At 39.6% G+C, this 26,765-nt stretch overlaps 1 protein-coding gene across 1 annotated transcript in view; it reads left to right on the forward strand.

Moving 5' to 3' along the window:
* The window catches only part of LOC149139797 (dihydrolipoyl dehydrogenase, mitochondrial-like), a 56,106-nt gene extending 36,412 nt beyond the window's left edge, over positions 1-19,694 (forward strand). Inside the window, exon 2 of the mRNA XM_089448751.1 lies at positions 18,135-19,694. Within this exon, the coding sequence (XP_089304877.1) occupies positions 18,135-19,385 (1,251 nt within the window). The 3' untranslated portion in view covers positions 19,386-19,694. The remainder of the gene's footprint in view (positions 1-18,134) is intronic.
* The last annotated feature ends 7,071 nt before the right edge of the window (positions 19,695-26,765 follow it).

The following is a 26,765-nucleotide window of genomic DNA, read 5'->3' on the forward strand; positions in this document are numbered from 1 at the left end:
TGGACCCTTCTCATTTAATCAAGGAGGGAAAACCCCCACAAGAAAATCTATAAATACAAGAGAGTAGAATAATTTTGAGCATGATTGGGTTGGATCAATCTGTCTCTCTTTTTCTTTGAGCCCATGGCTCTGAGGTTTTTGAGACCTCTTTCTCTTCTTTGACTAGTTTCGGTGGAGGTGATCCTACCCTACCTAGTCACCCTTTTCCTTGTTTTGGCACAGGTCACTAAAGTAGTTATGAATTGAAGATTTTACTCTGTTCTGGCACAATATATTTCTTGGAATAGTTTGGCAATTTATTGAGGACGAATTTGGCATCGTTTTGGCTAGCAGAGGTAGTTATGTCTGCAGCTTATAAAGACAGATTTGTTTTGATTCTAGGCAGCGAGACCCACAACCGCAGGGTCACAGCCACACGGATGAGGGCCATAGGGCCAAGAACCGAGGGCCAAAGCATCGTTTCTGTCAGCAAAAAAAAGGGGAACCTTAGATCGGCTGAGGATGGAGCTCTGAAGTATAGAATCACAGGCATCCTTGTTGTACAACAGAACTAACAGGAATACCTTGGGGAACTTGGATTGACAACTGAAGAAGGTGTGGCAAACTAGCAAGTCCAACGAACAACTCACAGACCTCACCATTAGTGTTAGGTCGGAACAAAAGTGGAGGATAGCTGGATTTGTCTATTACAATAGTATTAAAGTTGGTTACAGAACCCCCGAACTTCCACAAGAGATATCTGGTCCACTGTGAGTTGATTCTTCTCAGGATAACTCCATCCATAGGCATCTTAGGATATAGCTGAATGACTTAGCATAGAATAACCAGGTCTTTGTTAGAAGTTAGGGTAAATTGCAGAGTTTAAAACTAAGTCAGAATTCAGTGAATTTTGGATTTGTTTTTCGAATCAACATTGATTGGTTATTGTGCTACTTTTTGTGGATGTTATGTTTCCTATGTTGATGAGCATTTCCAATTAATGCATATTGATGGTTCATGTATGATCACTGTTACTTTTAGATGAATTGTTTATTTTGAAGAAGGAATGTCCACTGTTGAATGAGAAAAAGAGTTTTGTTAGAAACCCCAGTTACCTGAGAAATCCTATGGGCAAAAAAAATTGCATTAGGATATTACAGTGGTATCAGAAATGGGCATCCTGCCAGCTTGTGAGTGTATGAACCTTGTATGCTTCCGGGGGATACAAGTAAAGCTACAGTCAGGAAGAAAAGGAGTAATCACAATACAACAATGGGGGATAGGGAAGAGCAGGAAGTTCCTCATTCCAAGGACCTTTTACATGTACTAATTCATGGGCAAACATAAATGACAAACTTGTTATTACAAGGGCAACAACAGGGACAATAGTTAATTCAGGGGCAACAATAAATAGCCCAGGTGTTAGCTCAAGGACAACAACAATTAACACAACTAATTACCCAACTTACAGGAAATTTAAACGTTGCTGGTAACAATGTTAACAGATTGAATATTGGGCCCCATCGATGCTTTTGCACAGCCTAACGCTACGGAAACCAATGGAAGTAACCATAGTCCCTTACTTCTAGGTTTTGGACAATCAACTGGCTGCAACCCAAGGAGCAGAAGAACAAGATGGACTCTTTAATGAGTACTTTCAGTAGTATGCAACACTAGAAGAAAATACACGAGCAACCCTATTTGATTGAGGATATAGCAATATTAAATACTAGAATAGACCCAGGGAACAACGAAATCCAGATTTGATGCGCAGGGTAGGAAAGTTGCCCATCCCCTCTTTTGATGGGTCATAAAAATGCTCAACAAGGGCTTGGTTACAAAAGTTGGACACTTATTTTTAAAAGAATGTTGAATGAAATTAATTTCAAATGAGCAAACAGCTCAATCATAATACAGAGATATTTACAATAATAGAAACATCAGGTTTCTATGTAGAATATAGAAACACTCAGTTTCATCTAAGAAACTGCTAAAAGAATACAAATAGCAACAGCTAAAAGGAATGAGCATTAAATGCTAAATAGGGATATTCTAATATATTCTAATACCCTCCCTTAATGCTCAATCTATTTACAACACCAATAGACCCTCTGAATTTTACAAATTTATCAGGACCAAGAGACTTGGTGAAGATGTCGGCGGGCTGCTCTGTTGTGGGAACATATTGCAACTGAACTGAGTCGTCTTCAACAAGCTGGCGAATGTAGTGGCAATGAGTTTCCACATGCTTTGTTCGTTCATGAAAGACAGGATTCTTGGCAAGTTTGAGCACTCCCTGATTATCACAAAACAAAGAAGTAGGCCCTGTCTGGGAAACATGCATATCTGCCAGCATACGTCGAAGCCAAACTGCCTCACAGGATGCCTTAACTGCTCCCCGATACTCGGCTTCTGTTGAGGAGAGAGCCACTGCCTGTTGCTTCTTACTAGTCCAAGTAACAGCACCGGATCCTAGATTAAACACATACCCAACTGTAGATTTACGGTCATCAACCGAACCGGCCCAGTCAGAATCAGTGTAACCACTGAGAATAGGATTGGAACTTCGAGTGTATAGGAGGCCATAATCAGAAGTGCCACGCACATATCGTAGCACCCGCTTTGCTGCTTGCCAATGATCAGCTTTAGGAGCGGACATGAAGCGAGAAATGTAGCTTACTGCAAAACTGATGTCAGGTCTGGTAGCAGTAAGATAGATGAGACTGTCCACTAATTGCCTGAATAAAGTTTCATCCACAAGTGGAGAGGATGACTGAGCTGAAAGTTTGAGCCCTGGTTCCATAGGAGTCGTGGCCGGTTTGCAATCCTGCATTCTGAATCTGTCCACAAGATTTTTGGCATACTTGGACTGAGAGAGAAAGATCTGATTTTCAGTCTGCCAAACTTCAACCCCCAGACAATAATGAAGAAGCCCCAAGTCTGTCATCTCAAAAGTTCTGCATAAATCTTGTTTGATCCCATGGATCAAATGTGCAGAGCTGCCAGTAATGATAAGATCATCCACATAGACAACCACAAACAAGATATCATCACCAGTATGCTTGATGTACAGGTTTGCATCAGAAGGGCTCCGCTGAAAACCCTGATCTGTCAGGTACTGATCAATTTTCATGTACCAAGCCCGAGGAGCTTGTTTCAATCCATAGATTGCTTTAGCTAACCGACACACTTTCTGTTCTTGACCAGCAACCTTGAATCCTGGAGGCTGTGTCATGTAGACTTCTTCTTGGAGATCACCATTTAGGAAAGCACTTTTTACATCCATCTGATGAACTTTCCAATTGAACTGAGCTGCTAGGGCAAGAACAAGCCTTATGGTACTCATCTTGGCTGTAGGAGCAAAAGTCTCCTCATAGTCGATGCCTTCCTTCTGTGAGAATCCTCGAGCCACAAGCCGAGCTTTATACTTGTCTATGGTTCCATCAGCTTTGTATTTCACTTTATACACCCATTTGCAGCCTATGGGCTTTTTGTCTGCAAGAAGATCAGAAAGTGTCCATGTGTGATTCTTCTGAAGACTCTGGAATTCGGCTTCCATAGCCTGTTCCCACTCAGATGTACCCTTAGCCTCTGAATAGGTTTGAGGCTCAAAAATACTGTGCAGGTTAGCCATAAGAGCAAAATTGACTGTAGACTGTTGTCTGTTCTTATGTCTAGAAGTTCTGCCTTCAAGGAGCTCATCATCCCGGAGATCACCAATGGTTTTAGCCCACCATTTTGGCCGAAGAGTAGAAGAAGCAATAGCAGGAGTAGAGGAACCAATATCAGGAGGAGGTGGAGAAGACTTGAGAGCAATAGGGGCCGCAAGAGGAGGGTTATTTTCTGGAGGAAGCTCAGATAGAGTATTATCAAATACTGATGCGACATCATCCCTCCCAACAGGTGGACCGACCGGAAGAAGAACACTGTGAGGCTGATCCTCAGAACACTGCTTAGAAGAAGAAGACTGAAAGAATCCTCTGTCTTCATCAAATACTACATCCCGACTGAAGCTAAGACGACCAGTGGCTATATCTATCAGCCTATAGGCCTTGTGATGATCACTGTATCCTGTCATCATGAGTTTCTGGCTTTTGGAATCCAACTTAGATCGCTTAGCAGCTGGAATCCAAACATATGCAACTGAGCCAAATACTTTGAGATGACTGATCTTAGGCTTACGGCCAGACCAAACCTCTTCAGGAGTCTTCCCTGTAACAGCCTGAGTGGGTGATCTGTTAAGAAGATAAACAGCAGTAAATACTGCTTCAGCCCAGAATTTGTTTGGAACACTCCTGTGTTGTAGCATGGAACGAGCCATTTCAACAACCGTGCGATTGCGACGCTCGACAACACTATTTTGCTAAGGAGTGTAAGGAGTGGTTAATTGACGTTTGATGCCATGAATATCACAGAAGTTGGCAAACGCTGAAGAACAAAATTCCCCCCCATTGTTGGTCCTAAGGGTCATGATGTTACAACCAGATTCTTTTTCCACTAAGGTTTTAAACTTCTGAAAGGTACTAAGAGCATCAGATTTATTTTTTAAAAAATATACCCACATCTTTCTACTGAAATCATCTACAATAAGTAAAAAATATTTGCAAGCAGTGATAGAAGTTGTATTCATAGGACCGCAAATATCAGCATGAAGTAACTGAAGTACCTTAGATGCGCGCCAAGATTCTCCATTTTTGAATGAAGACCGATGTTGCTTTCCCGCTTGACAGGCGCTGCATACCCCCAACTGCTGAGTCTGAATATCAGGTAATCCAGACACAAGTCCCTCCCGAGAGAGCTGAGAGAGATACTGCATATTGAGATGCCCATATCGCTGATGCCATAGAGTGCTGATAGGAGAGATACGTGCTGCTAGAGCCACTTCTGGAGAGTCACTGGTGTCAAGTAACCTGTATAGACCATGATCCTCTAGGCCAACAGCAACTGTTAAACTAGTCTCCCTGTCAATAATGGAGCACTTGTGGGTACTGAACACTACATCAAGTTGAGGAGAATTCCTCATAATCTGGCTGACAGATAGCAGATTAATTTCGATACCAGGAACAAAGTATACATTTAGAAATATAAGTGTGCGCCCACCAGACTGAATTTGCATTGTCCCTCTGCCAACTACTGTGTACTTTTCACCTCCGCCAAATACCACGGAATCACTGAAAGGTGAGAAGTCAATAAACCAGTCACGCCTGTGAGAAAAATGACGTGATGCGCCAGAATCAATGTACCATGCAGAGGAAGGAACAGGATCTGAAGCTCTTTTAGCCATAAAGGCGTAAAAGGCAGACTCTGTCTGCTCGGAATGTTCTGCAACATTTGCTGTCTGATGTGGCCCTCCCTGTTTCCTCTGTTCAGAAGCAATCCTCTGTCGACAATCTTTCTTCATGTGACCGAACCTGTGACAGTAATTACACTGCACACTTTTCTTCCGAGCAGGATCAAAAAGCTGAGAGGAGCCTTTCTGCTGAAAGGACTGAGAGGACTGATATTTTGCAGAAAATGCATTTTGCGAGGACACTGATGAAGCACTACTACCAAACTGTTGTTTCCACCGATCCTACTGCAGAAGTTTGGTACATAAATCTGGAAACTTCAGATCAACATTTGTGGTGGTAATGTTGAGAGTTTCTATGAAGTGTTCATAGGATTTCGGTAGACTTTTCAAAGTAATAACTACCATATCTTCCTCCTCCATGGTCCGACCAATGGCTTCGAGCTGATCTCGAATGTCTTTAATTTTGTTGAGATGTTCCTGTAAAGACATATGTTCGTCCATCATGATGGAGAACAACTGATTTTTGAGAAAAAAAGCTCTGCTTTTGTCAGATGTCTCATGCAGTTCTTTCAACTGTTGCCAGATTTCAGCAGCTGTCTTGCCAGAAGGGATTTGTGGTAACTGATCATCAGCGACAGAGAGCTTGAGAAGCATAACAGCCTCTCGATTTCGATCATCAAATTTATCTTGATCGGTCCCAGCTGTACCGGGACGAAGCTCTTTGCCCAAAATGAGTTGACCAAGACGCCTGTACTCAAAAATGGTCAACATTCTTTGTTTCCAAATGTTATAGTTGCTGCCATTAAAACGTTGATTTTCTTCTAACATCAGATTGGTGAGCGTGGCCATTTTCCCAAAGAAAATACAGAAGTCAGCAAAAATATCTCTCCAGTCTAAAAACAATAGTAATACTGCTGAAACTGTCCCCTTTAATCCTGCTGCAAAAGTCCCCTTCTTTAATAAATGTGACAGGTCCAAATCATAAAATAAAGTTTGAGGTTCCTTTCTCTGTCCAGATCTGAGTTTTGTCCTAAGATAAGCACAGGTCTGAGAATACAGTTTCCCACAGGTTTGCTTCAGGTCCGTGGAGCTCCACCATAATCCGACCCCACAGCTAGCACCATAATCCGAGCGGTAACAGATAATTTCAGGTCTGAGTTTGTAATGGGAACACACTGCTGATTTGGAACAGATAAAAAAACGCTGATTGGGAACACACTGAGCGGCAACAGATAAAAAACGCTGATTGGGAACACACTGCCGGCAAACACTGCTGATTGGGAACACACTGCCGGCAAACACCGCTGATTGGGAACGCTGATAAAGCAAATACGAAGATCTAAAAACTGGCCCACGTGAGCTGTCAAAGCTTCACGTCACGTCTCAGCTACGTGGTATAGTTCCACAGGTGTATACGCTTGCTTTATATATATACACGTTTGAAATATAATGAACCAACACACGCGTATCCACAGATATCCACGGGTTTGGTTTAACAGGGTTTCAAATATATATCCACGGGTTTGAAATATATATCCACGGGTTTCAAATATATATCCACGGGTTTGAAATCACACGCGTATCCACAGATATCCACAGACAGCGTTTGAAAATAAAAAATAGACAGTTGCCCGCAGATCGAAATTTCAGACCACGACTCCGATTTTCAAAAAAAAAAACAAATGAGTTTTGAACGAGAGAAAACACCTGGATCACGTTTGCTGAGGAGTTCCACGTTGTGGTCGAAGAAAATAGCTGGATTCAATTCACAATAGAAGAATTCCACGTTGAGTTCGAGTAGCCGCCAGGCGAAGAATAAGATAGCCGGATTCACGATTCCAAGCAAACTGGCCAGCCAAAAAAATTCCGCTCCCACGAAAACAGTCACCGCCACAAAGTTATTTCCTTAAAAAAATGATCATGCAAGGGAAGAATCCATTTCTGTATCGAGATGGACGACTGTAAGCTTTTATCACAGCGAGCAAAGCCGAGGCTAAGACTCAGTGAAGGCTGCCTGGCTTACAGAGGGCTCGACCTTAGAAAGGACTCAAGAGATTACGATGCAGAGAGAATTACTGTTCAAGAAATCTCTTAACCTTGCTCTGATACCATAAAAGAATGTTGAATGAAATTAATTTCAAATGAGCAAACAGCTCAATCATAATACAGAGATATTTACAATAATAGAAACATCAGGTTTCTATGTAGAATATAGAAACACTCAGTTTCATCTAAGAAACTGCTAAAAGAATACAAATAGCAACAACTAAAAGGAATGAGCATTAAATGCTAAATAGGGATATTCTAATATATTCTAATAATTTTTGACTTAATCCCATGTAGGAAGTAGTCTCTATCCAATTTGCCACTTTGCATTTGGAAGGGGAAGTGCACGAATGGTGGTACCATGGACTAATCACCTTGGGACACTCCAACATAACATCTTATATGGACTTCACCCAACAATTGATAGAGCATCTTGATCGAAGGGACCTTGACATACATTGCAGAGAAGTGGCAGAAATCAAATAGATAGGGACACCAGATGAGTACATTGCAGAATTCGAACGAACAACAATCATGGTAAAAAACCTCTCGGAGTAGGGGCGAGTCATGCTCTTCATAGAAGGTCTAGCCATTAGTTTTAAAAACCGAAACCGGTGACCGGACCGATCCATCTAATAAACCAGGTTTCAAATCGGAACCGGTCAAACCGGGACTAGTTAGATCTCAATGAACCGATTTTAAAAAAAATACATTAAATAATTAATTTTTAATGAAGAATTTTTAAGATTTAAAACCATGATTCCAAGCCAATAGAGACAAAATATGCAAAGTTTGCTCATCTATATACCATGTAAAGGTGAATATACCAAAATGGCACTGAGTACAGTACATATCATCGACAAAATACATAAGCAATGAGGCTCTAAATGGCCTATAAAGTCCAAAAACAATGCTACAAGCTATGAGGACATTGGCCTACTACAAGACTACATGTCTACACATGATCAATCATTAAATTCATCACCACTACTAGACATAGGATCATCAACAGGAGCTACAGAGACATAATCTGGATCAGAGTTTGAGGATGCCTCAACCTCATTTGCAACCTCAGTAGTAACACTGCCACCAATAATAATAAAAGCGGACCTAATGGAAGCACGAGTTGGTCGAGCTACACGACTAGTGCCTTCCATTGGTTGTTTGCCTTTGCTTGATGCGACTACTAATCCTGGTTTTGATGGCACTACCAAATCTGCTTCAGCCCCCCCTAACACCATGTCAATATCAAACTCAGGATCTCTAGTCTCCTCCACCCATTCTGATGTTGGATCAATAGCCTCCAACACAATGGGATCTAGATCAGGTTTTCTATTCATCATTTGGTTGCGCCTTAGTCAAAGGTTGTATTGCATGATGACAAGATCTTTTAACCGTTTTTGTTCCAAACGATTTCTTTTCTTTGTGTGTATGCGCTCAAAAATAGACCAATTGCGCTCCCAACCTGAAGCACTGCAAGTTTGGCACAGGACTCTAATTGCAAGCTTTTGCAATTGAGGACATTGGCCGCCAAATGACTCCCACCATTGTGCTGCAAAGAAAAAGACATTAATTATTAACTGAGTTCATTTCATTACTTATTTACAAATTACAAGTATTGATAGATAATTTGAATTATAAATTTTTAAACAATTTATAACTTGAAAAGAAAAACAAATCGGAATTGCTTATGGTTGATCCACATCTCTTGCCATCTTTGCCTTGTTTTTGCCAAATGTACCAGTTGCCATACTGAAAAGAGTAAGTTGTTTATGTATTTGCAACTGGTTTGCATGGTTAGGGACCATGCACTCCAAGCAATCAATCAATCCATCTCTGACCTCCCCAACCTGCAGAGCTCCTAACTAAGCTTTATAATGATACTTTGGGTTCAAAAAATACCCAGTTGCATGTATAGGACAATGGAGTTGATTGTTCCATCTGTTATCAATTATCTCCCATATACGACCATATTTAGCTAACCTATCCTTGTAAGCTACCCGTATCTGCTCCTTTGCCTGATCCATAGCCTCATAAATGTAGCCCATGGCCAATTTTTCCGCATCCACCATCTTTAGCACCTTAACAAGGGGCTCAGTAATTTTCACAAGCTCTGCAGAACTTTTCCAAAAATAATTGTCAAAAACTTTCTTTTTGGTGTCTTTGCCATCTTGTCTACAAGTCCACCGAGATTCAGTCCATAGATCAAAAGACAACATTGTCTATGAGTCCACCGAGATTCAGTCCATAGATCAAAAGACAACATTTTCTGCAGGTTTTTTTGTTGAGAATTGAGACATTGCAACATGAGGAAGTTAGTTGCAAATCTCGTAATTGTAGGCCTAACAAGTTCTTTACCCCCAATGTTTTTCCTCACTAGGTTCAATACCCTTGAGTGGTTGTAGATCTAAGTTGCACGAAACGGGGAAACGAGTACGAGTTTCCGAAACGGGAAGCGATACGAAACGCGACCCTCCCAAATTTTGGAAACGGGGAAACGCGAATATATATATATATATATGTGTGTGTGTGTGTGTGCGTGTGCAATTATAAAGCATAAATGATACATTATAATTTATTACACTTAAACATTAAGATTTAATTTACATCACATTTACTCATGAATGATCACATAATGAAAATAAAAATATCGGAATATCCAAAAGCAACCTTTATTAGATATCCAAATCTCAAAATCAGCCTTTATTTATATTAACATATGAGGCTGCAAGTACAATAAAGACTATAAGGCTGCAAGAGAGAGATCCAAATCAGGATTTTTTGCATCCACATCCCATTCTTTAGAAGGACCACTGTTGTATTGGGAGTCTCCTCCTACATAGTCGAATGACCTTAGTGCTCTTGATTAAATACATGTTTCATACCCTAGTACCCTACATGATCTTGATTATTGGGAGTTTCCCCTACATAGAGGGCTTGGTTCTCTTGATTAAATACAAGTTCCATACCCTAGTACATGATAAAATCCAATGGAAACATTGCAATCCCCCCAAACCTGAAATCTTGAAAAACAAATAAGTTTGCTGGATTTTGAGTGAGATCTAAAATTCTACTTTCTCCATATGAAATCCAATGAGGGCGAAACCACTCTCAAACATCCTGAGTCATTTCATGGTAATGTTAAAAATTTAAGTAAAAGGATGAAAATGAAAAATAAAGGAGAATACACTAGGGCACAAATTCACTTTTATAACTTTAGACACACATCTAGAAAATTAAAAAACAAATTTGAAAAAATAATAAAATAAAAAAAAACACAATTCAATTGGGAAACGCGGGCTGTACGGCCGGGAAAGGCGTTTTCGGCCGTACTGCCACGTTTCCGTTTCGGGAAACGTGGTAGTACCGCCGGACGCGTTTCCTGGCCGTACCAAACGCGTTTCCGCGTTTCGTCCCAGTTTCCAGCCGGAAACGGGCCCCCCTCCCACGTTTCCTGCAACATAGTTGTAGATGTATTTTGTAATGCACTTGGCATGCTCTACAATGTTTTTTACCCACTCCACTTTGCCTATGTCCTCAAGCATGAGGTCTATGCAATGTGCAGGACATGTAGTCCAAACTATGGTCTTATATTTGGACTCAAGCATCTTTCCAACAAGAATATAGTTTGTGGCATTATCTGTGATGACCTGCACAACATTCTGCTCCCCCACTTCTTGAATAATCTCATCCAAAAGCTCAAATAGAAGGGTTGCATCCTTCACCTTATTAAATGCATCGACTGATCTTAAAAACATGGTTCCTTGAGGGCAAGAAATAAGGAAATTAATGATAGTGCGGTTCTTTCCATTGGTCCATCCATCTGACATGATGAAACAATCTGTTTTGAGCCATGACTCTCTATACTCAGCCAAATACTCATAAATGGAAGAAATCTCTTTTTGCAAAAGTGCTCCCCTCAAGTCATGCATAGTAGGGCCTTTGAAGCCCTTTCTTGTAGCTATAACAGAGTCCCACATAGCTTGGTAATAAGGTGAGTGAGCAACATTAAATGGGATATCTACATCATACCACCATCTAACAATGTGTTGATAAGAAGTTTCTTTGCATTGTTTTTTCCAATGTTCATCCAAAGTGGGTTGACAACCTGGCTGGGAGGAAGTGGGATTACCAAAGGCAGTGGTGGCAAAGGATGAGAAATAACTTTGGATGTTTGTTCGCTTTGTTCCTTTAGATTGTTGGCCAAAAGCAGGAGGAACATAGTGAAAGGGGTCATTGGTGGAAGGGATAGAAGAGGAGTCTTGAATCTCATAATCATCATACCCACTCTCTTTCATGGCTTGTAATAATTCCCTCTTCCTTGCAATTTCTTCTTGGATGGGAACCCTTGCCTTATTCTCCTCATACTTTTCAAACTTGCCAAGGTATTCTGCCCTAATAGGACCTAACACTTCCTTTGGTGCTTCACATGGCTTTACGTGGCCTCTTATCCCAGCCAAGTGTTTTTTCCATTTGAGAATACCCCCACATACAATAGATTTATTGCAAAATTTGCATATCATTTTTCCATCAATCACATCACAATGAGCCCATGCAGCGTTCTTGGCTTTGGGAGCCATGTTGGCTTGAAATAATTAAAATTTGCAATGAAATCTGCCATTTAAAAAAATATTGCAGCTAAGAAAAATGGAAAAGCTAAGATAAATTTAGGAAAAAAACGCATATGTAGCCTACCAAATTTGATAGCATAGAACTAGAGATTTAATAACATAGAACACATAAAAAATTAAATACATGGATAATAGTGAAATGAGGAATTTTTCAAGTGAAAATCCTTATCTGAAAATGCAAACTAGCTTCCTTAGCCTCCTCTTGAAGATGCAAACTCTACTAACAACTCCAAACTATCTCCAAAATAGCTCCAACTCCAGCTCCAAGCCTCCAAGATGACTACTCCAACAAAAACTCAACACTCTCCAAGCTCCCAATCAAACTCACAAAAACTCCAAATGAGATGTGTGAGGCAAATGAGGGGGGTGAGCTCCTTTAAAAGCTTGGACGGGTGGATTTGGAGGGAAACAACCCCTACTTTCCCTCCAAAATGCCCAGGAAGCTTCCAAAAAGACGATGTGTGGGTCTGTCGTGGCCTTGGTAATGAATTGGCTAGTTTGGTCCAAGTTATGTGGTTTTTTGGAGAAGCCGGCCCTTCAAACGAGTTTTTTGACCAGTTCAACCCAATTGCCTAATCAGCCGGTAGATTTGACTGATTTCCGGCTCACGCCGACCGAATTTTAAAACTATGGGTCTACCTGAACCATTACATGGATAGGTCAAAGCCTTCAATCCTACCACATTATAGGAGGCCATCACCAAGACTCAAGATATGGGAAGTCCATCCGAAATATGAGGGCAAGAAGATATCCGTGGACAACAAAACTAAGAAGGATTGGTTGGATGAAGAAACTTGAAACGAGCTTAGAAGAAAGAAGCTTTGTTTCACTTGCAAAGAGCCATGGGAACCTGATCACCAATGTTTGGGAAAGAGGAAGATTCACTACATTGAAGTGCTGCACGATAGTGATAATGAAGTCTGTTCGCCGGTTCAAGTTCTAAGTGAAACTTATTGGCAACATAAAGTCCATAGATTCAAGTTCTAAGTGAAACTTATTGGCAATGTAAAGTCCATAGATTCAAGTTCTAAGTGAAACTTATTGGCAACATAAAGTCCATAGATTGGAATCTGAGAAGATTGTGCCTCATGGAAGTGCAGAATTTGAAACATATGATATTTTTGAAGTTCTTGAAGGTCACTGTCTTCGTGTAACTAATGAAGGTATGGGCAAAGGCAGTAGAATGCAACCTCTAATGGAAGAAACAGCATCTCATTGTTGGAATGGTAGTTGTGATGTTTGAAGGCAATTTTTTCATTCTTGAAGGTTGAGGAGAAAATTATGCGGTACCCAGACATACAATTGCTTGAGGACAAGCAATGTTGGGAAGGGGGGATTGTAATGTCCCCTACAAATTAATTGCCCAAGGGACAAATTAGCCTATCAATCCCCGTAAGCTATAGTCTTTGATAAAGGGGAAAACCCCAATTACCCGATGTTTGGACAGCATGCGGTAAGTTTTGGGGCAGCTGGAGCAAAAAGGCCCAAAGTTGGGGTTGCCATGAACCCCTATCATTTAATTAGGTAGGGAAAACTCCCACAAGAAAATCTATAAATACAAGAGAGTAGAGTCATTTTGAGCAATGTTGGATTGGATCAATTTGTCTCTATTTTTCTTTGAGCTTGAGGCTCTGAGGGTTTTAAGACCCCTTTATCTTCCTTGACTAGTTTTGGTGAAGGTGATCCCACCCTACCTAATCACCCTTTTCCTTGTTTTGGCACAGGTCATTGAAGTAGTTAAGAACTGAAGATTTGACCTTGTTCTGACACAACATATTTCTTGGAGTAGTCTGGCAGTTTATTGAGGATGGATTTGACATCGTTTTGGCCAGCAACGGTTGTTCTGTTTGCAACTTATAAATATGGATCTGATTTGAGGATTTTGGGCGGTGAGACCCGCAATCACAGCCATAAGGTTGAGAGTCATAGGGTCTAAGCATTGTTTCTGTTGGTAAAAAAAGGGTGCCTTATAGCAGCTAAGGATCAAGCTCTAAGTATTGAATCACAGGCATCCTTTTTGTACGACAGGCCTTACAGGAATACCTCGGGGAACCTGGATTGACAGTTGAAGAAGGCGTGGCAGATCAGCAAGTACAACAAATAGCTCACAGACCTCACCATTAGTGTCAGGGAAGAACAAAAGTAGAGGACAATTGGATCGATCTATTACTGCAGTATTAAAGTTGGTTACAAAACCCTCCGAACTTCCACGGGAGATATCTGGTTCACTGCGAGTTGATTTTTCTCCGGATAACTCTGGCCGCAGGCATCTCAGGATACAGCTGAACAACTTAGCACAAAATAACCAGGTCTTTGTTAGAAGTTAGGGTAAATTGCATAGTTTAAAACTCAGTCAGAACTCGGTGAATACTAAAATTGTTTATCAAATCAAGATTGATTGGTTATCGTGCTATACACTGTAGATATTGTGTTTCTTACTTTGATGAGCATTTCCAATTATTGCATATTGATGGTTCATGTATGATCATTGTTGCTGTTAGATGAATTGTTTATTTTGAATAAGGAATGGCCACTGTTGAATGCACAAAAGAGTTTTGTTAGAAACCCTGGTTACGTGAGAAACCCTAAGGGCAAAAAATATTGCATTAGGATATTACAATAAGGAAAGAGACCTACATAAGTATAACATCAGAACCATGTATAAAACCATGACAAAGGTATGGTAATACAAAACACTAAGTGAGTTTGAACAACTCAAGAGCCTGTCATGACTCATGAGAGAGAGATTGGATCTCCTAATTTTGATGGCTGAGGGCGAAGGGGGCAAATAGGGCATTGGTTTAGAGAAAAGTTGTTCTCCTGCCCTCCCTGGGTTGAAATCCCACTTTGTGACATGCTTCCTCTCTTCATGATCCAATTGTTGACTGTTTACTTGGCCTTGAGTCCTGAAGATTCTGGTTTACCATAGGTATCATTCTCAGAATGAGGGGAATTACCAAGTTGGTTTCCCTGGGAAATTTATCATGCAGATCAAAAACATCTGAAGGTAAATACATAAACGGTGAGGCTTTAAACAGCCTCCAGAGTCCAAAAATCATACTACAACATGTTTTCAAAATCATCCCCTAGATCAGGATCCTCATCGACACTCCCCGACTTCGCATGTTTATCAATGCAGTCATCTCACTAACTGCCCATAAATTGCTCCAAATCTTGCTCTGAATCAACTCTTTTTGTAACAACTCTGAAATTTCCCAATGTTCACAAATGATCAATGAGAAGAGTTTGAGAGAAATAGGTGGGGTGTCATGACTCCTAATAAGCCAGGATTAAAGGTTTGGAGGCCACCCTTTTGTGTATTTTCCTCTTTTTTGTGTTTTTTTTGGTTTGGTGGGGCTGCAGGTTTGGACAGGAACTGGTCCTGGACTCCTGGTCTGTTCTTTTGCAGATTCAAACCATTCTTCCCCAAAACAGTCTGAACCAGCCCCTTTTACCGCCAAAATGATCTGAATCTACCTGTCTTAAACAGAACTGACCAGTTTTGATAACACTGGTATTACCTATGTATTCCCAAGTTCTTTGTCACCCAAATAACAACCATGGTTATGTAGTTGCCACTATTTGAAAATTACAAGGATAATGATTCCTTGACATTGACTTACTCAACCAGGTTTCATGGTATTTTGGCTATGTATACGCAAATGAACTTTTTGAACTAATTTGTTATCTTGTTTAGCATGTGGATTTCATGATGCCTCTTTTGTCTCAACATAGACATCACCTCTTAGTGAGCCAGTGGACCAAACTTGTACTCTGATGGGCATGCTTTTTTAATCCTATTTTCTAATAGGGTGCACAAGTTAAGCAAATCTGTTGTGCACCATTGTCTGAAAACTACTTTTCAAAGCACAATCAATCAAATAATTGTAACCGATACTTATATGACCAGAAATGAAAATTACAAGTGCTGTTACATAAAATGATGCTCGGCTATTTACAAAAGTACTATAATAGACTTACACAGATGCAGTAGATGTTGATTCAGTAAATTGGGAGAAGGTTGCCTTCAATACTTTGTAAACAGGATCCTTACCTAAAATGGCACTACCACTGAAACCACAAAAATAATTAGAAAAAAACATTAGGAAATATGATGGATTGCATCTTCAAATTCGAATTGTATGTGCTGTGGAGGAAGTTCTCTCCACCAAAACTTTGTTGATTATATTTCTGAGGTATGAAAAGTTAAAAAGAGTGGGGAAACCCCTATTTATAAGATAATAGGGAAACCATAACTTAGCCTAAGTTACTAATAATAGTCATTACGCTCCTATTACATCAAAATGCCATTTTACAGTTGAAATATGATGCCATGTGAAGACTTTAAAGACCCAAACAGTGTTACAAAATTATGGTCTTATGTACAAAATAACTTGTGTACATTGAGTCTAATTCTATAATAAAGATGTTGTGGTTAAGTCTGAAACATGTTCTCTCCCTTAGAAAACTTTCTTCGCAAAGCTGAAAGGAAAAAACAATAGTTCCCCGCGTTTGAAAAGATGCATATGTGAAATGATTGAAAAGATGTATTTGTGCCACAGGATATGTTTAGAACATAAAGTATATAGCTCAAACAGTGTGGAAGCATGTCACCCAACTTGAAAAAAACATCAATGTGCCAAAATTTGATAGTGAAACCTATCTTTTGGTCTCCAAATGATTTCTAGGGTACAATCTCAAAAGAAACTAAGGTTTTACTCGAGGATACAGTCATTACTGCGGGAGAGGGAAAGATTTGAACTTCAGACCATTCTTTCCTGAAAGTATTGATTTGATAATCTACACCAAAGTTGTTTCTATGCGTAATGCATGGAATGAGAGTTTTTATTTTGAAGTCAATTACCATGTTAGATTTTCTTAGACCATGGTAAGTAGGCTTTGCACTTAGATACCCTAACCTACTAAATAGTTGAACGTTAAAAGCCACACAAAACTTCTGTTCTAACTTCTATTTATGCCAAAATCTGCTAAGGCATACAGTAGAAAACATATAACTAAAATTCACAAGTCTGTCCTAAAATCACATCACTATTATTAAGCAGGAAACAGAATTACAGCGTACTTGCTAAATCACTGTTAAAAGCAAAATAGAAATGCAGTAGATGGACTATCAAAACCTGTTACTGCTTTCTCATTAATTCTGAACTGAAATCTGCTAAAGGAAACATACAGCAAGCTAATTCACTGCTTGCTGCTGAACTGAATCAATAAACCTATACTCCCCTTTCCTATTTATAGACTACAAAGAAGAATAGGTATAGAGAATCTGAAGAGATGCATAATAGTTCCTCAACTGGAGATGATCAGAGGCAGGCAAGCATGCATCACCCTGGAGATCTGCGCCCTTATCTGCATGCGTATGCCTAATTGAACTTATGCTTTAGCTATAATTAGAAAGCAGCTCAATAAACTGAAACTACCACATGCAACTACATGCGTAACTGAGAAACAACCTGCAATTTCCTAGAATTGGAATCTAAGGTTAACCTTATTATTACTATCCTATCGATTACTGTGCATGCACGCACCTTCATTGATTGAAGCCTAGATATAGTGATGTACCCTCTAACCTTATTTAATGCTGCATACTTATCTACAAAACCACCATACAGAACAGAAGTCAATGCTGTATAGATCCGTTGACTGTTTGATGCTTCTGTAACAGAAGAGCACCTAGATCAGCCACGTGTGCATAGTGCTGTAGAAGACTATCCGAGGTATACCCTAACACTCCCTCTTACCGAGGAAAGTATTCTCCACCAATTCAAGTCTCTCCCTGAACATATTGAACTTCCCCTTTTCCAGGGACTTCCCCAAACTATCTGCAACCTGTTGAACCTTGATCTATCAGAATATACTCTAGAGCCACTGCTCTCATTTGGACCTTATCCCTGATAAAACAGTATTTGTTGTCATGGAGTGGTCATGAAATATTGGATTTTCAGAGTTTGATACCATTCTTATTGTTACAGTAGGCCATATAGTAGGCTACAAGAGGGGTAGAGAAACTGTTAATATGAATAACTGAAACACTGCTATAGCCATTTTTCTTGTTTCTGTATCCATACAGAGCCTTTGTGATCTACTGTAATCATTTGACCTGATTAACAACAACCATGTCACATCATAAATTTTAATAAGAGGTATCTAATTTCTTGCTTTTGCAGGCATTGCTTCATTCCTCGCACATGTTTCATGAAGCTAAGCATGCATTTGCTGGCCATGGTGTGAAAGTGGGACAAGTGGAAATTGATATCCCTGCAATGATGGCTCAGAAAGAAAAGTCTGTTACTGGTCTGACAAAAGGAATTGAAGGACTTTTTAAGAAGAATAAAGTCACTTATGTTAAAGGTGCTGGTAAGATTATTTCTGGAAATGAGGTGTCAGTGGATCTTCCAGATGGTAGTAGCAGTATAGTTAAAGGAAAACATATCATCATAGCAACTGGTTCAAATGTGAAGCCCCTTCCTGGAATCACTATTGATGAAAAGAAGATTGTTTCATCCACAGGAGCACTATCATTGACTGAGGTTCCGAAGAAGCTTATAGTTATTGGTGCAGGTTACATTGGCTTAGAAATGGGTTCAGTATGGGGAAGGCTGGGTTCAGAAGTCACTGTTGTTGAATTTGCTCCTGAGATAGTTCCTACCATGGATGCAGAGGTACGGAAAACTTTCCAAAGAACATTAGAAAAACAGAAAATGAAGTTCATGTTGAAAACTAAGGTGATTGGCGTTGATGCATCAGGAACAGGGGTAAAACTGACATTGGAACCGGCTGCAGGAGGTGAACAGACCACTCTTGAGGCTGATGTAGTTCTTGTTTCTGCTGGCAGATCACCTTATACCAAAGGTCTTGGACTGGAAGAGCTTGGAGTAAAACTGGATAGAATGGGACGTGTGGAAGTTGATGATCATTTCAGGACAAATATTCCTGGAATTTATGCTATTGGTGATGTGATTCCTGGTCCCATGCTTGCACACAAGGCTGAAGAAGATGGCTTTGCCTGTGCAGAGCTTATTGCAGGAAAACCTGGGCACGTGGACTATGACACTGTACCTGGAATTGTTTATACACATCCAGAGGTAGCTTCAGTAGGAAAGACAGAGGAGCAGGTCAAGGCTCTGAATATTCCATACAAAGTTGGAAAGTTCCCCTTTATGGCAAACAGTAGGGCTAGAACTATTGATGATGCAGATGGTTTAGTGAAAATAATTGCAGAGAAAGAAACTGACAAGATCCTTGGTGTGCACATTATGGGTCCAAACGCTGGCGAGATGATTCATGAAGCTGTTATTGCTTTACAATATGGAGCATCTAGTGAAGATATTGCTAGAACCTGTCATGGACACCCAACACTCAGTGAAGCTGTTAAAGAAGCTGCCATGGCAACATATGACAAGCCTGTCCACATTTAGTGTGGTGGATATTTTTTCTGGAATCAGTTATCATAGATTTATTTTTCATTTGGATATGTAATTTTCCTACTTAAAAATTGGACAGCATCCACAAGAAGTTTTCATGGGATGGTTTCACAATTCTGCTAGGAAATATGATTGATTTCATAGTTCTAAAACAGACTTTTGACAAGTATGAAGAAATGAGTTGTCATATGAAATTGAATAAAGACCATATTTCAAATTACATAAGAATTTGAAAATGCTGTAAACCTGTTGATGATTTTTTGAGATAAATTAACAGTGTGACAGTGATGTTTAATTCTTGAATCTTGATATATGTTGTGGATCAACAAACATGTTGAGCTTATCTCTGCAGGTGATTGAAGCCTATTTTTTGTGAATTCTAGTTTCAACTTATTGGGATTCAGTTTTACATATTCTTTACAGATTGAAATTTTGACTGATGGTTTCCAGATGTGGTTTGTTAGCCACTACATCAAAACACAGCTTCTGGGAACCTCTAGTAGTTAAATGAGTTGATGTAAACTTTAACTATTGCACCTTAAATTACTTATATGTAAAATTCCACTTTGACAAACTTCTGATTTTCTTTAGAAATTTCTGAGTTTTTAGTTGGAGTTTCAATGAGATATTCTTCTAACAGTCCGGTTACACTTTGCTGTAGGTAATGTTTTCATAAATTGGCCTCGCTGTACATTGTTCTTTTTTCCTTAACTTGTTTCCAAATAAATTTGTAAATTTAATTATATATTCAGAAGTACAATCCAGCTGGGAATAGACAATAGTAGCTACAGGAAAGGCATTTTTTTCATTCAACAGTTTGAATGTACAGAGGGCAGACTTGAGAAATTAAACCTGGCAATGAAGATTAGCAATGAGAGTAAATTCCAGCAAGGACTTTCAGACCCAGAATGCTACTCCAACACTTGCTCAGGTCACAGGCATCGGAATGAGTCTCCAGCAAGGACTTTCAGACCCAGAATGCTACTCCAACACTTGCTCAGGTCACAGGCATTGGAATGAGTCTCCAGCACGCTGAAACAACAGTGATAGACCTCCTTACATGTCCAAATACTTAGCAAACTGTACAGTGCTGGTCCTCTGGCTTATATTAGTCAACAGTACAGTGTTTCGTGGCCCCCACAATGTCAGAATAAACTCCATGCAGAAGGGTATCACAGCTACGTCCAGCAGAGGTGGTGCATTTGACCCACGTTCCAATTGATACTCACGGGCTGCACCAAGTTTGGTTATCTAGCTTCCACGCACAAGAGTAGGCCCCACGTCCAGCAGAAAATATACAGCCTGGGAACAATAGAAGATAGGCCCCACAGATGTACGTTCAACTCATTCTCTCACACGCAGTCCACAGATAACACAGAAACCGTTCAGCAGTTGGAATAACCCATAGCTGTCACCAGGTGCTCGAGCTGCTCTTTCCAAGAGGAAAATCGAACAATTTCCTTTCACAGTTCAATTACCACAATGAGAATAGTGCTCTCCAGATTTAGATTCAGCTTGTGTTTGTTTCTGAAGTTTGATTTCCAGGGCTCAGACATTGCTTGTTCCCTCAGACTTTAATGACTCCTCAACCTGCAGTGATATAGAGAATATGCAATAGTTTCTTTAAATATCAACTGATAACACATGAATATCTCAACATTTTTCATAAATCTCATTCTCCATTGAAGCTCAATGGTGAAATCTGAATGACTTCATTCTCATATCCAGATTAGGGGGTCTCATTGCAACACCGAAGTCTGCTATGGAAGTTAGGGCTCCAAAGCCCTCAACTTCCTCTTCCCACTCTCTCCAAGAGCTCTCTCTTCAAACTCACACAATGCACGAATGAATTAGAGTCTCCTCAATTCCCTTCTTTAATGAGTTTAGGATTGTCTTTTCATCTTCGCCTTCCCTTTTGTCTTTTCATCTTCACCTTCCCTTTTCTCTCTTCATTATTTTTTCTTCTTCTTCTTATTAAATTCACTTTTATAAAGTTACTTTATGATACTCCACTTTATAAAGTTAAAGTGACATCCAACTTGCCTAGGAAATATCATCCTTTCTCCTTCTTTAATAAAGTCTCCTTAGGCAAATTTAAGTCCCCTTATTAATTATTTCACCGCTTTAGCCTATGGGAACCATTTTAGGCTAGCGGACTCCGTCATAAGCTTCCTATGGGGACAGGGACATTACATTATATGTCTTGTGGTCAATCCACGGGGATCCATGGGGTCTTTTAGAGGTATTAAACATGGAGCCATTGGAAAATCCCTCCTTACAAAGTGAATTCACCAGTGTTCAATTCCCTGAAAATGTGAATGATGGAGGTTTTAGTAAATTGTTGAGAGGAGACTTGCTTGAGTTGATTTGCTAGTGTCTGAAAGTGATCTGCACAGAATAGAGTCATAGACTGCTCACTTAACATCCATTTAATGGCCAATGTAGAATCTCCATTCCCCATAGAGCTGTAATTTTGAAATGCCCTTTGATAATGCTAGTTTCATGAGCACATGAAGAGCCAAAAGCTCAGTATTATTGTTTGTGACTCTGCCCATGGTTGCTTTGAACTGAATATAATTTTGGTCCTGCAAGAATAAAACTCCTCCAATACTGAGTCATTGTCAGCCTCCTGACAGGCTCCACTGAAGAAGGCCCAAGGGAGGATCTGGTGAACTACTAGTTCCCCAACCACTCTAGACTTGAAGCCTTTTACTTTGATCTGAAAAACTGAGAGATGGCACATATCTCTGGCAAAACCTGGAACGTTTGAATACTCCTATCTTCAGACATGCATCCATTGCACACCAACTAGATGCCCCGCACAGTAACACAAGGGATAACTCTGAAATTATTCAAGTCCTGCCTTCGAAACCATAACTTAAGACCTTCCTCAACTGTTCTTCATTGCCAAACATCATTTGCCCCAATCCACCGACTTACATCTTTCAAAACTTGTAGAGCAAAAGGACACAGAAATGAGATACAATTTCCTCCTCTTTCCTGCATAAAATACATATATGAGGGCAAGGCTTGTTCTTTTTGTGAAGCATTTCCCAACTAGAGAGTCTATTCGTTAGTTAAAACCACATAAACACTTGTGTCTTCTTTGGGGACTGTACCTTCCAAATCTTGGACCACCTCCAGATTTTCTCCTGCTCTTCATTAGATAGTAATGCTTCATAGCATAATTTAGCTGATAAGGTGCCTGCTCTGGTTCCTACTCCATATGATCTCATCCTGTTCCTCTTTCAATCTGATGTGCCCGTTCCTTAGTTCTGAGGTGATATTAGTCCATACTAAAACAGGTTCATCATCTAAATCTAGTTTTTCTGCAGTCAACCAATCCTGCTGCCAGATGTCTTTATGCTCTTAATCAGCGGGTTGATTGGAAGTGAAAAGCCCCTGTCTCTGTAAGTGCTGTATCAGATCATGAGGAAGAAAAATTGTATTATGACATCCTATTATAGCATTGACATTCCATGCTAGGTGATTTCCAATGATCAGAACTGATTTCCAATTTCCTTCAATACCTTTTTGATTTCAATCATATTTCTCACGAAGTGATATTGAACATCAATATGCTTTGGCTTCAAATGATAAGTTGGGTTCTTTCCCAGAAAGATTGCACTCTGACTATCACAATTTATCCTTACAGCTTCTTGTACCAACCCAATACCTAAACACAATCTCTATAAACATACTGCTTCCTTGTTTGCACGAATTATTGCCATGTATTCAACTTTTGTAGTTGAGAGTACCACTAGGGATTGTCTTTTGCTCATCCTATTGATTCTTCCTCCAAATATGTTAAATACATAATCACTTGTAAATCTTTTGCGATCCATGTCTCCAGCACAGTTTGCATCAACAAACACTAGAAAAACCACCCTAATTTTTTTTGGGGACGCTGCCCCTGAATCCCTTGAACAGGAAGGGCTACTGCCCTCCCCATGTGACTCCCCTCTTTCACATCGTTCATTATGCAATGCGTGGGGATAATTGTGTAAAGATATAACACATATCCAACACGCACCTTCTTAAATATGACTTAGGGGATTGGGTATGTTACAAAGTGATATCAGAGTTGTGGTTCAAACACTAGGCTTGGAGCCCCAAAGATACACCACAGAGATGCATTTGGAGTGAGATAGAGAGCTTACTGGTTATGTTTCGTAGCAGTAGCATTGCCTGGATTCAGCTTGGGTCCAAGTGTCATGTTGCTTGGATTGGACCTGTTGTGTAAATGAAAAAATGCTCTCTTGAGAAAAGAGAGTCATGCATGGAAAAATTGTGCTTTGAGGAGGGTTGTTTTAAGAAGTATGGACCTCTGTGAAAGCTGTTCTGGTAACCAGCAAGGTATAGGTAAATAGGAAAAATGCAGTGAATGAAATTGTATATATGTAGATATGTGTATGTTGGACACCTGGTTGGGATGGCAAGGCATTTTGCCTTGAAATAAGCTGACGAGGAAGTTTATGCCTAGAAAGAAATGTTCTTGTTCATGTTGACTGAATTATACGAGGATAGAATCATGGATCGATCGAACTGAGGAGCAAGCATGAGGTGTTGTTATGCTTTGGGTAGAGGTGGTACTACCTGGATTGCTTCAGGGGGAAGCCATGTGGCACATAGTGCTCATAAGAGAAAGTGTGCAAGGGAAAGCTCTAGTGGTAGAGAGAGTCATAATGTTGGAAATATATCCTCGAGGATTGTTGAATAAGTAGGAAGGTGGATCCCCACAAATCAGATTTTTCTTGAAGTTTTAAGTCACAGATCATGTATAAGATGTTGAAGTTTTAAGTCACAGATCCGGTATAAGATGATGCACATGGGTTTGTATGTGCATGGAAGTGTATGCAAGGCATACCTGAAGGTATCTTAAGTAACTTGTATGATGGAGGGCATAGATGCCTTGCAATAATATGAATGTTGATGCAAGTGACAGGAGGTCAGCCTGCTACTAGTATGGTCAAGTTGTCGAATATTGGTCTTGTTGAAGACTTTATGCCTAAGGAAGATGTTGATCTCCTTCAATTAATTATTGTAAGTACTTGCTTGTAGAGTGACTGAGGTTGATGTGTGTATCAGTTTTCCTCCTGGAAGAGGAGAAGTTAATGGTGAATGTGTTTGTGTGGTTGTTTTAACAATTTATTCAATTAGATTAATCTAGTTTTGAGAACTTATTTTTACTAATTGGAATACTAACAAAAATGTGACTTGCAGTTGGAACAGAACTTCAACTTCAAGCCATTATAGGTTGATGCATATATTGCCAAGGAAACCAATTATATTGGAATTAATTCTTTCAAAAAAACTAATGATGGTGGGTTGTTTTCGACACAAAAACAGACTCCTACAATAGTAAGAGAAGGAAGGTTATTCTAGCGGAATGGAACACTACGACATGGAGGGAACTTCACACATCATGAGTGGTAAAATCCGATTGGAGAAAAGCTATTGAAATCCCTCTAGATTTGGTGGAGTTGAGAAGCTTGAAAGTTGAACTTGAGAGTTACAAGGCTAATCATAAGAGGATCCTTATAGCTCAAGAGGAGCTGAATGAGATAAATGCAGTGTTACTACAAACCACATCAGATTTACAAAGGCTGAGACAAAATGGACTGACTGCTAGCAATGTAGATAAGCATCAATCAAAGAGGATGCTAAGCCAATGAAAATTCAATAATATGGGCTAGCTACGAGGTACATAAATGAAGCTCTTCAAGGAAGAGGTGCGAGAGTGTCAAGAATGACACATCTAATGATGATACCTCAGAAAATACCTCTGGCGAGGAGATAGATAGTTGAGACAGATTGTCTAGTGATTCAACCAAGTTGGGCTTGCTTAAGGAAAGGAAGAAAAGACCTTCAAATAATTCAAGGGATTCAAAAAGTTAAAGTCACATACCTTTACTGGTGAGGCATAGAAAGATGAGGGAGCAATGGCAAAGCTATTTAAGATGATTAAATTTTTAAGGAAAGCCCGTGGTAGGGATTTGGAATTTATTTATAATTTAATGGTATTGATATATTGTACATTGAGACAACTTGTATGCACGAGTGCTAGGGGGAGGGTTCCCCTGGACTATTCAGAAATATTTGGGTTCTAAGCCTGTTAGAGACTTTAAGGAAACCTTAATTAAATGATGTCGCATACGCTTGATGTGCTAAGTTCTAAATGAAATAGCCAAGTGCCCTTCTTGAGTAAATGAAAAGTTATGTAAGAGGACGGATTTGGATATTTAAGAATCAGTCAAGGTGGACTTGATTATACTATAAATAAATTATGAAATAGCTTGAGCTTTATGATGCTTAATTGATTGTTGATGCCTAAAAGATATTGAAAATGAGTAAATAGGTAAAATGAGTTTGGGTTGTTGATTTAGAATGTTGTAGTACATGTTTTAATTGATTGACTAACCACTGACGTGTGATGAAGTTGTGTATGGGAAAACACGCAAATTGTTCTCAGGAATTTCATATGAAAAGATCTCTTATTCGAAATAGGATTGAGAAAATAAAATGCCTTCACTCACCAAAAGAACCTTGAGGAAAATGACGAGAATACATGTCAAGGAAGGCCAAGGAAGAAGCCAAGTGGACTCTTTTAGAAACCATGAATTGGTAATAAAGGACAATGTTAACCTTGTAAGTATGAAATCGACCTTGCTACAACAATTGGTAAATTGAAAGAACTGGGTAAGGACTCCTTCAGGATGATTTTGTATTTTCTGATATATTTTCACGAGTGCACATATTACATGGATACCCCACTTGAAGGGTATGGTCAAGGAAAGAAGTTGCCAGCACATAAAATTTGGTAAATTGAAATCTATGCAGGTGTGCTTTGTCACGATGGACAATAGTTGGATGAGTGAGTAATGCTTCACATATCAAAGAATTTTTTCTGTTTGGTAATGCATGGGTATGTATGAGACATGAAGTGAATGTAAGATTTGTATTGTAGGCTTGAGGCCATAAGTAATTGACCCAAGAGCTTCTAGGTTTGAAGCCAATGGTTTCATCATGTAGTGATGAGTGTTAAATATGGTACCATATACCTAAATGTATGGGTTTTTTTGGCTGATGTGAATAAACAAGATGAATGATGATAGTAAGGCACATGAATATGAATTGTGACTATTCTTAGGGGGTATGAATGGCCATGGAATGGTTGATGTGTGAATGCATGTTTGACATAAAATGCTCAGTAGAGTATGATAGAGGTGTGAAGCCCTCAATGTGAGAGGTTAATTTTTTTTGGTAATGCATATGATTGATGCATTGAATGAATTCATGTGTGAGCAGAACAAATGATAATGAGACAATATATCATGGAAAACAATGATTTTTAGTATTTTTGAAAGTTAGTTG

Source organism: Pinus tabuliformis, chromosome X, assembly GCF_031772625.1.
Source record: "Pinus tabuliformis cultivar Carrire ecotype Pingquan chromosome X, CPIR1, whole genome shotgun sequence".
In the NCBI taxonomy this organism is placed as follows: domain Eukaryota; kingdom Viridiplantae; phylum Streptophyta; class Pinopsida; order Pinales; family Pinaceae; genus Pinus; species Pinus tabuliformis.